The sequence below is a fragment of the Stegostoma tigrinum genome, chromosome 9 (assembly GCF_030684315.1).
Source record: "Stegostoma tigrinum isolate sSteTig4 chromosome 9, sSteTig4.hap1, whole genome shotgun sequence".
NCBI classification, from domain to species: Eukaryota; Metazoa; Chordata; class Chondrichthyes; order Orectolobiformes; family Stegostomatidae; genus Stegostoma; species Stegostoma tigrinum.
In genome coordinates, this window is record NC_081362.1 from 34,962,505 (window position 1) to 34,974,673 (window position 12,169).

Consider the following 12,169-nt stretch of genomic DNA (forward strand, 5'->3'; position numbering starts at 1 on the left):
ACATGAGGATCAATGGTCGGCACAACATCGTGGGCTGAAGGGCCTGTTCTGTGCTGTCCTGTTCTATGTTCTATGTTTAACAAGTGGAATGTGACGAACAGCTCAAGTTGTGACTGTGGTAATCCATGCCAGACTATCACCCACAAACTGAATTTCTGGTGGCATCACAGTCATTCACATTCCACTAGCTGCAGTCCTTGAATGGATTGTTAACCACAACAAACTATAACTGTTTCCCCAGCTATAAAAAAGGCATGTGAATTGTACTTAAAGTTGTCTTTTATTCCTGATACTCACTACATCCCTGAAAGATACTCTCAGAAATATGTTTTTTCTCATCCAGACTGTGTTTTTACCAGAGAACATAAACCCATCAAGAGTCGACATTGATGCTAAATAAAAAAGACCTTGTCCAAGTTTTTCTGGATAAAATTTCAAGAATAAGAAATCAATTTGTTGTTCTTTTTGAGGTTTGGTTTTCTTGCAATTTTGTCCTGATGAGTGCAAGATAAAAAGTTTCAACAGCATGACACTTCAGCATTGCTCAAGCTCTGTCTACCAAGCAGCTATTTATGAGGATATTAGTCCTGAATACAGTTTAGTAAGCTTGTAAATAAGTTTTCTATATGCAGCATTAGTCTTTTCATAGTGAGAAATGAAGTTGTCTAAATGCTTTCGATGCTTTGACCTGTTGTAGCTGCTCATGTGAATTATATCAGCAAAGATCCAACAGCACCATGTTCGTTGACAGAAGCACTAGAGCACTTCCAAGTGGAATCACTGGTGGATATTATTCCAAAAGACTTGAAGGAGAAAACCCTACCTCCCGAGCAAGTTCCACACAATATTACCATTGTGGCTGTTGAAGGTTGCCATTCCTTTGTAATCCTTGACTGGGCAAAACCTCTGAAGGAAGAATTTGTAACAGGTAAAGACTAACAGCTCTATATTAATTTGCTTTGTATTTGTTCTTGTAAATGTAATATTTATTTCCCATCTCAAATTTCTTTGACGTTATGGGTCAGCCATGTGGAGTAAGAATTGAGTCGTACATGGCCTGGGTCATATGGTCATAGCAGAGATATCTTTCACGAGGAACATCACTACAAGAACAGATTGCATTTATACAAGTTTAGTCCCAAACTGGAGAAATCAGCCAAAAAATTTTAAATTGGCCCAGATGACATACTAGGGCACATAGCCAAAACTTTGGATAAATGGGTTTGTTATAATATGTTAAAGGAAAAGAGAGTGATAGAGAGATCCACAGATGTAAGGATAGAATTTCAGAGCTTAGTGCTGAATTAACTCTCGATACTGCAGTCAACAGTGAGCAATTGAAATCAGTGGTGCACAAGACACCAGAATTTGATGAGCATAGAAATTTTAATAGTTTATATAATTAAGAGATGCACACGTTTGGGGAGCAGCAAGGTCCTGGAGGTCTTTGAATATGCAGAAAGAAATCATTTCTGCACCTAATTTTTCAAAATCCTAATTATTTACTAACTTCTCTGTCAAATCTCTTTCAAACATTTCTGATTGAAAGAATACAATTCCATCTTTTACAATTACTCCGGATAACGGGCATTAACTTTCAACAGAATGTTTTGCTTTGTAGTTCCATACAAGTTTTCAACAGCCTCTACAGTTTGTCTTGCCCCTTTCAAATACTATTTTGCTTCCAGCCTCAGGTATTTCTGCAGCCCTTTTAAACTGTCATTTAGTTGATATGGCCTTTCATTCTTCCTATCAAAATCTACAACTTTACACTTCTTCCTTTTGTTAAATCAGGTTGGAAAGTGACTGTGTTAGCATCACTTGTTGAGTAATCCAGAGTTTCAGACTAATTCTCTGGGACACAAACTTAATTTCCAACATGGAAACTGTTGACATTGTATTTCTATAAAATTTCAGTAGTAATGACCTTAAAACTATCATTGGTGATCTAGGTGAGGTTCTCCTTTAGGAGAGGAAAACACCTAAACATTGTCTAATCTGATCTGAGACTTCAGATCCTTAGGTCACTTGTTGATTCTTAAGCTGTCCTCTGAGGTGATCTAGTCATAAGCCGTTCAGTTCAAGGGCTATTAGGGATGGCCTCTACAACAATGCCCATGTTCCATCAAAAGATTTATTAATATCCTTGCTGTCACAGAATTGTTACAGTGTGACAGGAGACTGTTTGGCCGTTGAGCTTGCACCAGCTCTTCAAGGGAGCATTGCTACCTAGTGCCTACCTCCTTTTTCCTCATACCCCAGCACACTATTTCTATCCAAGTAATCATCCAATCTTTTTGAATACATCCATCACAATTCCAGGCAGTTCATTCTAGATCTTAACTACTCTCTGTGTGGGGGAGAGAGATGTTCTTGCATCATCCTTACTTCTTTGGAACTTTAAATCTATCCCCTCTTATTCTTCCTTTTATGACCAGCACATCATGCCCCTCTCTATTCTATCCAATCTGCTCATGATTTTGAAAACCTCCAACAAATCTCTTCTCAGTTGCCATCTCTTCGAGGTAAACAGCCACAGCTTCTTCAAACTGTCCTCCATAACTGAAGTTTCTCATCTGTGGAACCATTTTTGTAAATTGCTTCTGCACTCTCCCCAATGTGTTCAATGCCTATTATGTGGCGCCCACATCTGTACTGCAGCTGAGACCCAGCAAACATCTCATACAAGTTCAACATAAGCCCCATTGTTCTTGTACTCTATGCCCCTATTAATAAAGCAGAGGACACAGTATGCTTTATTAACTGCTGTCATCACTTATTCCTGCCACTGTCCATGATCCGTGCACATATAAACACAGGTCCCTCTGCTTGTGCACCCCCTTTAGGAATGTACCCTCTACTTTATATTGTCTATCAAAATCCTTCCTGCTAAAGCCCTCAAATCTGCTCCAGCATCCATTACTCCAATAAATTAATAATTGCAGTTCTGATTAATTGTAATCTTCAAAATCACATTTCTACCATTTGACAAGCTTCACCCTTGCTTAACAATAATTTATCTGCTATGCCTTAAAAATATTCAAAGACTCTACTGTTGCCAACTTTTCAGGAAGAGAGTATCAAAGACACTCCACCCACCACGAGAGAAAATTTCTTACTTTTGTTTTTAAATGGCCGACCCCTTTTTTTTAGATGTTGATCTCCAGTTCTAGATTCTCCTAAAAAAAGATACATACTCTCTTCTACCCTGTCAAGATTTGAACATGGTGGTGTTGGACTGAGGTGAATGAAATCAGAAGTCACACGACACCAGGTTAGAGTCCATCAGGTTCATTTGTAATCACAAACTTTCGGAGCGTAGCCCCTTTGTTAGATGAAGTGTGACAGAAACGAGCACAGACCCAGAGTTTATAGACAGAGAGGTCAAAAGATCATATATAAAGTGTGTGCAGTGTTGAATAATAAGTCTCTGCAAGTGACCAAGCATGTTAAATGGTGTGAGTAAAGTGTCAACAGCTGAATAACAAGCAAGGGGTTGACCTGTAATCCAAATAAATGAGGCAGAGCGATAATTAGAAAAGATTAAAAATAAGGTGGTGCTGGAGACAAACTAAATGACTGGCATGACATGATAGGTATAAGAGTTATATGGCGAGGGTCTAAACAAAGTAATAAGTAATCCAAAACTGTAAAAACTACTTAAGGTAGAGAGATCATAACAATTTATCGAGGTGATGGTGTAAAAAAAAGGGCAGAAAGGAAGATTTCACAGATACAGAACAGTATTGGGGACATCACATGTAATGCAATATGAACCGAAGATCACAGTGAGGTCACTTTCGTGGGTACAGAACTTGGCTATCAGTTTTTGCTCAGAGATTTTGCATTGTTATGTATCTTGAAGTCCATCTTTAAGGATGCTTACATGAAGATCAGAGGCTGAATGCCTTTGACTGCTGAAGTGTTGCTTGACTGGGAGGGAGCATTCCCGTCTGCCGATTATCTTCCCATCGCTTTTAATCACATTTAATGATGTGGGTATCTCATTGGAAATGATGACAATTTTGGAGAAACGTGCCCAGGATCTGGCTGTAACAGGTCAAACACTTGCTTTAACTCTCTTCTTTCCTAAATATTAATAGAAACTCTTCTTTCCTTTTATACTTCTGGCTAGTTTTTTTCTCATGCTAGGGCAGCATAGTGGCTCAGTGGTTAGCACTGCTGCCTCAAGTGCCAAGGAGTTGGATTCAGTTCCACCCTCAAGAAATGATTAGATTAGATTCCCTACAGTGTGAAAACAGGCCCTTTGGCCCAACAAGTCCACACCGCCCCTTGAAGCATCCCACCCAGACCCATCCCCCTATAACCCACAAACCCTTGAACACTACGGGCAATTTAGCATGGCCAATCCACCTAGCGTGCACATCTTTGGACTGTGGATGGAAACCGGAGCGCCCAGGGAAAAACCACGCAGACACGAGGAGAATATGCAAACTCCGCACAGACAGTTACCCAAGGTTGGAATCGAACCCGGGTCCCTGGCGTTATGAGGCTGCAGTGCTAACCACTGAGCCACCATGCCACCTGTGACTGTGTGGAATTTGTACATTCTCCCTGTTTCTGCATAGGTCTCCTTCCACAGTCGAGAGATGTGCAGGTTGGGTGCATTGGCCATGCTGAATTGTCCCAAAAAGTGCAGGCTAGGTGGCATAATTGTGGGAACTGCAGGGATAGGGTAGGGGATGAGATGACCTTTAGAGGTTTGGTGTGGACTCAATGAGCCAGATGGCCTGCTTCCATGCTGTAGAGATTCTGTGATACTCGTATATTTCCTTCCTTATTAATTCATTGTAACTTTTTAGTTTTTAATATTCTGATGTACCATTTGCCTTTTCACAATTTGCATGCTTTTTATTTCAGTCTGATACTATCTATAACCTTTCTACTTAATTGGTGATACACCCTTTGGAATTTTTGTCACTCGTTGGATGTATCTGTTTGGTGTTCTGAAATACCCTCTGAAATATCCGCCTCTGCACTTCTGTCAACCTGTTCTTTAACCTGGTTTGCAAATACACTTTAGCCAACTCTGTTTTTATGCCCCTTGTACTTACCCTTCTTTAAACAGAAAGCAAAAGTCCTGGACCACTTCTCCGTACACCCTGTCTCAAACTGCCTGTAAAATCGAATCATGCTATGGTGGGTGTTACCAGGCACTTTTAACTGAGAGTGTTAATTCATCCTATCTCATTGCACAATACCAAGTCTAGTATAGCCTACTGTCTGGTCAACTTCAAAACATATTATTCTAAGAGCTATCCTCCATCCTGAAAACATTCTATGACGCTGTGACTGGCTCCTTTACCCAACTGACTTTTCTAGGCCAAATGTTGATTAAAATATCTTATGGCTGTGCATTTCTGAAAAGCTCCCATTATTTCTTTCTATATGTTCTACCTGACAATGTGATTACTGCTTGGGGCCAGTACATCGCTCCTGTAAGTAACTTCATAATTTCTCAACTCAACCCAAACCATCCTGGCTTCCTGAACTTGGTCATCCCCTCTCAAGCAGGTTTGCAGGATTTTGCAGAACTCATTCTGGTGATATTTCTCAATGGTTTTGAAGATTCTGCTACAGACGTTGCATGTGAAGAGGGCTAGTAACACTGCTGCCCTGTAAATCTTGAGTTTATTGTCAGGTTTGAGGTCTTTGTCATCAAACTCTATTCCTCAGATGACCAAAGTCTGTGCTGGCATTCTGGAGGCAATGGTGAATTTAATCATTGATTTCTCCTCTCGCTATGAAGTGGCTCCCAATGTATGTGAATTGATCTACATTGTCCAGCGGTTTATCCTAAATCTTGATAGTTGGAGGCAGTACAATGGAAGTAGGCTGGTAGGTGATCTTTGACTTCAGATATTTAGCCTCAGACGTGGTCTCTCACAACATTACCTGAATGCATCAATGATAATTTGGAACTTTGCCTCTAAATATGCATATACGCAAGCATTGTCTCTAAATTGCAGCAAGATGATCAGAGGTTGGAATGGTTTGCTTCTGGATTGGTGGTTTTGCATGGTAAACAGTTTCCAGCTCATCAAATGGGTTAACTCCAGGCCAATGCAAAATTTCATGCATATGACATGAAAGGAAGATTCAAAAGAGAATCAGCACAATTATACACAGCGTCAGAGAAATCTACAACCTATGAAGTCCACACTGGTCAAAAGCAGAAACCTAACTATTCTGATCAGATTTTCCAGCACTTGGCCCACAACCCTGTATACCTTGGTATCATAAGTGCATATTTTTACACTTGTTAACAGTTGTGAAGGTTTCTGCCCCTCCCACACTTAAAGGCAGAGAATTCCAATCTCCCACCACCGTCTTGGTGAAAAAAGTTCCTCTCAATTGCTAACCCTCCTGCCCTTAACTTAAATCTCTGCAAATGCAAATCTTCTGTTAACGTTCTTCAACACAACTATAAAATTCATGTCAATTTCTTGCTGCCATTGTTACAATATCCTATAATTCAGCCCTGTGCATCCTATGTGACAAAGCACTGGAATCTCAGCTTTCTACCCTGCAAATTACTGACAAAGACAAAGAAATAGAAAGCTTTCTACCCAGTCGCAAATAACATTAAATTAGGCATAATAAGTTATGCAGATGGAAAAAAACACTGATTAATGGATAAACTAACTTGGAGAAAAAAACCATGCTCACTGAAGTTCAAGGTAGCCATTCACTTTGGATCTGAAACAATCATAATATTTTTATTCTAATGGGGGATTTAGACTGTGGAATGTCTGTATAATAAAGGGTTTTAATACTGGGGCAAATTTTTAACCTTTTAAAATGGATTTAGATCGCGTGGGATTTTTGTGCTGAAATTGCCAATTCTGATTCTTAGCCACAAATGAGCTGAACCTCCATCCATGTTTCTGATCTCCTTCTCCCCCATACCTCTAGCCCCTTCAATAAAGGCCTCCAGTTTTTTCAAGACTGTCACTTCCACCCTGTCCCAGGTGTCTTCTCCCTAAGGCCTCCAAATGTATCACAATCCTGGGCTTTGTCCAGTAGCTGACCCACCAACGCCCCTACTTCCTCCAAAAACACTACATCCCTTAAAACCTCCAATAACCCTCATTTTTTTTCTGACAGTGGACTTTATGACATTCCCTTCTGCTGTAGGTTGCTCGCCTCCCCCCATGGCCCTAGCTGCCATTTTCCCCAAGCAACATGAACCAACTTGTCCTGCAGACTACATTGACCAACTCCACAGATGTAGGCCATTTTGGAATACTCAATATTGGAATATTCAGCTCTGGTCTCCCTGCTACAGGAAAGATGTTGTGAAACTTGAAGGGGTTCAGAAAAATTTACAAGAATGTTGCCCGAGTTGGAGGGTTTGAGCTGAATAGGCTTGGGCCATTTTCCCTGGAGTATCGGAAGCTGAGGAGTGACCTTATAGAGGTTTCTAAAATCATAATGCAAGTAGACAAAGTATTTTTCCCGGGAGTAGGAGAGTCCAAAAACAGAGGGCATAGGTTTAAAGTTAGAGGGGAAGGATGTAAAAGGGACCTAAGGGACAACGTTGTCCCTTGAGTGTGATGCATGTATGGAATGAGCTGCTAGAGGAAGTGGTGGAAGCTGGTACAATTGCAAAATTTAAAAGGCGTTGGGATGGGTATATGAATAGGAAGTGTGTAGAGAGATGTGAGCCAAATACTGGCAAATGGGACTAGATTAATTTAGGATATCTGGTTGGCACTGACAAGTTACTGTACATTTCTATGACTCTGACTGAAAGCAAAAATTGCCAATCAAACTAGTTTCAGTTTGAAGTGCTGAACAGTGGCATTATATGCATCTAGTGAAGTTCAAAGTCCACAGTACGCAGGGAATTCTGACTTCATAGAGCTATAGAATCCCTACAGTGCAAATCGAGTCAGTTTAGCCCATCGTGTTTGCACTGACCCATTGAAGAGCAGTCCACTCAGATCCAGCCCCCACACTACCCCATAGCCCTGCATACCATGACTAAGGCACCTAGCTTATATACAGGGCAATTTAGCATGGTCTGTCCATCTCACCCGCTCATGTTTAAACAGTGAGAGGAAACCAGAGCACTGGCAGAAACCCGTGCATGCACAGGGAGAACATACAAACTCCACACAGACAGTCACCCAAGGCTGGAATTGAACCCAGGTCCCTGGCACTGAGAGGCAGCAGTGATAAGTACTGTGCTGTCTCTGGGTCCCTCAAAATTTATCAACAGTCCCCGTTCTAGCAGGTAAGGTAAGTTTAAAAAATCTAGCATATTATTTTTCTCATTTGGGGGATCTCACATTAGGAAAGATTTTGTCAAGTTAAACAATGTCATTGGCAATGAAATCAAAGGTTTTTTTTTAAAGTAACTTAATCACATCACACTATTAATCTATAAGCAGCCCATGGTGCTTCATTGAAATCCCTAGACACGCGTCCACAGAGGGAGATATTGAGCTGGATTATATTTGTGAGGTGAATGGGCAATGTACATGCTACTTGACCTGCCTTATTCCAACCTGTTATTACAAGAGTCAGCCAGCAGCTGACGCACCTAAAAGAAGCCCACCTGCAGTGACAATCTGTGTACGGACAATTAAAAGGGTAGATAACGGGAATTCCACCCATCATTGGGGAGGAGATTCATGCCTTTGAGAAATGTTGGCCAATCAGATTAGCTGTTATCTCAGATGATCACTTTGAGACTGCAAGCAAGTCCCTAGAAAATCTTCAATGTCTGCTGGGCCTCAGTAGATCACAGGTTTTCTGGCCAGGGTAAATCGGACAACCTGGAAAGGAGGCAAAATGTTGAGGGTGTGTTTTGGAGGCCAATTAGGGGAATAATGGGGATTGGGGAAGTATCTTGGAGCAGGGGAATAATCCCAATGTATATATCTTCATGGAATCCCTACAGTATGGAAACAGGCCCTTCAGACCAACAAGTCCACACCAAACCTCAAAGCGTCCCACCCAGACACTACCTAATCTACACATCCCTGAACACTACGGGCAATTTAGCACGGCCAATCCACCTAGCATGCACATCTGTGGACTGTGGGAGGAAACTGGAGCACCTGGAGGAAACCCATGCAGACATGGGGAGAATGTGCAAATTCCACGCAGACAGTCCCCCGAGGCTGGAACTGTACCCGGGTCCCTGGCACCGTGAGGCAGCAGTACTAACCACTGAGCCACCGTGCTGCCCCGATATGTATATGAAGGCATCCTTCTTCTTTCTTCCTGCCTCTTCATCGCTTGTGTTTAAAATGATGCTTGACCATGCAAACTGTACAGACAAAGCAGCCCTCTTGATTGTCATTCCACCTAATTCTTTCAGCATGCAATCCTTCCACCACTAATGCACATAATGGCAGCAGTGTCTACTATCTGCAAGATGCACCACAAGAACTCTCAAAGGCATCCTTGACACAAACTTCCAAAGCCACAACGTCTACTATATAGAAGGACAAGGCCAACAAACAAATGGGAAAACCACCACCTGCAAGTTCTCTTCCAAGCCATACTCGATCCTGCCGTGGAACCATATAAAGTAACACTGCCTCTTTGCCAAATTCCTGCAAGTACCTTCCTAACAACACTGTGGGTGTACCTGTACTAGGTGGACTGCAACAGTTAAAAATGACAGCTCACCATCTTCTGAAGGCCAATTGGGTTTGAAAAATAAATGTTAGCCCTGTCAGCAAGGTCCATGTTTCATAAATTAAAAATATATTGATGATTTGGGCCATTTGGCTTGGTAGCAATCTCTATTGACCAGTTGGGCTGTTTATTGCAATATCCATCCACATACACATTATGGGGGACAACCCAGAGATGGTAGTTTAGTTACCATTTGTATTTTAGATACTCCAAACTAGAAACATATTCACTGGAGTGGCAGGAGCTATTAAATCACGCGCGTTAAATCAGATGATGGGGAGTTTATAGAGGTGGTTTTTAAAGAGTGTCTTAAAGGGGAGAAGTGACCTGGATAGGTTTAGGGATGTTGATGCAGTCCTCCACAATAACCCTTACGGATTGCAAAAGATTTCTTCATACATGAGTAATCATTCTGGAGGAAATGCAAAAAGAAGTTTGAACCACTAACTAAAAATAAATTTAAACTTCCGATCGCAAATGGATAGTGAGGGTTTTCTTTGGAAGGAAATCTGTTTGAATTTACTTCTCTTAATTTCACTTGCAGGTTACCTTGTCTATAGTGCTTCCTATGATGATATCTTGCAGAATGAGTGGTCTACAAAAGCTGAAGTTGCCAGCACACACCTACCTATTGAAAATCTGAAGCCAAATACAAGGTAAATGAGACCATATCTTGTAGCTAACTGAAAAATATTAGTATCTACCGTTCTGATAACTTTTCCTTTTAAATTAGACACACTCCTCGGCGGATGTTTGCATAGATAATTCTGATCAAGTGCTGGTTGTACTCTGCATAAGCTTTCTGCTACTCTTTTTAACCTGACTCTTATCTAATTTTACTCTTGGGCTGCGAGAGGATAAAATGTACGCAATGCTCAGGAGATTTTCTTTATTGTTCTTGGTACGTGGGTGATGCCGGCAAGACAACGAAGTCCTCGGTTAGCCTGGGTTGTCACTTTGAGTCATTGCAATCCTTATGTGAAAGTTCTCCCACAATGGTGTTACAGTAAGCAATTTCAAGTCGTATGCAAATGCACTGCACATCCTGATTCAATACTTGAGGTGTGATGAATAAGTTAGGCAAATATTTTTCTCTGAATTTTTACAACTTGAGTGGCTTTTTATGCCATCTAAGATAGCACTGTTAGATTATATTTAGATTAGATCAGACAAATTAAAGATGGTTTTCTGAAGACTGTTCTCCAAACTCTGCCTCCACGCCAATTTCCAACAGAGATACATTTTCAGTGTATAGTACAGGGAGCATGTGGGGGCTTTTGGTCTGTTTGGTCTTAGTGGCACACTGTGCTTCACGGCATCAGGGAGCTTTTGCAAGTTCCTACTAATGTTGGCATTAATGTAGTGACCTTTTTAAGAAGTGCTTTCCTATTACATCAAGGAAAATTATGTATAACGCAGATAATTTCCTCTAATTTTTAAGATATTCTATTGCTCCACTGGATTTGATGCAGAATGTATAATAATTACAGAGAGGCTGGTATCCTGTCACCAAGTCACCTTTTACTTACATAAGCACAGTACATTGGCTCTGAGCAAGCTAGTCAGACTCTTTCTCTAGAATGAGGAGACTCTCTAAATCTCTTGTTCAGATCTGTCAGCCAGGGCCCCCTGATTGGCCCACTTGAACAACCCCAACCAGGGAGCTCATACCACAGAACATCCACCTGGCCCTCATTTCAATCATGACAGTATATATTTATGAACAGCAATATCCCGAATTTGAAAGGAAGTTCTTCCATGCTGAGAGAAAACTTAACGTAAAGCTGTTGGTAGAGATCAGGGGAGGAGAATAGAAGCAAATGAACAAAGAAATTTATAGCACAGGAACAGGCCCTTTGGCCCTTGAAGCCTCCGCTGATCCAGATCCTCTATCTAAATGTGTTGCCTATTTTCCAAGGATCTGTATCCATCTGCTCCCTGCCCATTCATGTATGTCTAGGTACATCTTAAATGACGCTATTCTGCCTGCCTCTACCACCTCCGCTGGCAATGCGTTCCAGGCACCCACCACCCTCTGCGTAAAGAGCTTTCCAAGCATACCTCATGTAAACCTTACCCCTCATACCTCCTGTAAACTTTTCCCCTCTCGCCTTGAAATCATGACCCCTAGTAATTGAGTCCCCCATTTTGGGACAAAGCTTCTTGATATCCACCCTGTCTATATCTCTCATGATTTTGTAGACCTCAATCAGGTCCCTCCTCAACCTTCATCTTTCTAATATAAATAACCTTAAGCTACTCAACCTCTCTTCATAGCTAGCACCCTCCATACCAGGCAACATCCTGGTGAACCTCCTGTCTACTCTCTCCAAAGCATCCATGTCTTTTTGGTAATGTGGCTTTGTGAGGGGTAGGTCATGCCTTACAAACCTTATCGAGTTTTTTGAGGATGTGACTAGAAAGGTTGATGAGGGTCGAGCTGTGGATGTGGTGTATATGGACTTCAGTAAGGCATTTGATAAGGTTCCCCATG

The 12,169-nt window shown here is 41.4% G+C and overlaps 1 protein-coding gene across 4 annotated transcripts in view; it reads left to right on the forward strand.

Annotated features, from left to right (window-relative positions):
- Positions 1-12,169, forward strand: part of fndc1 (fibronectin type III domain containing 1) — a 336,789-nt gene that overhangs the window by 277,740 nt on the left and 46,880 nt on the right. For all 4 annotated transcript variants that reach the window (XM_059648478.1, XM_048536000.2, XM_059648479.1 and 1 more), the window contains 2 exons: positions 698-928; positions 10,220-10,331. In XM_059648478.1, the coding sequence (XP_059504461.1) occupies positions 698-928; positions 10,220-10,331 (343 nt within the window). The remainder of the gene's footprint in view (positions 1-697; positions 929-10,219; positions 10,332-12,169) is intronic.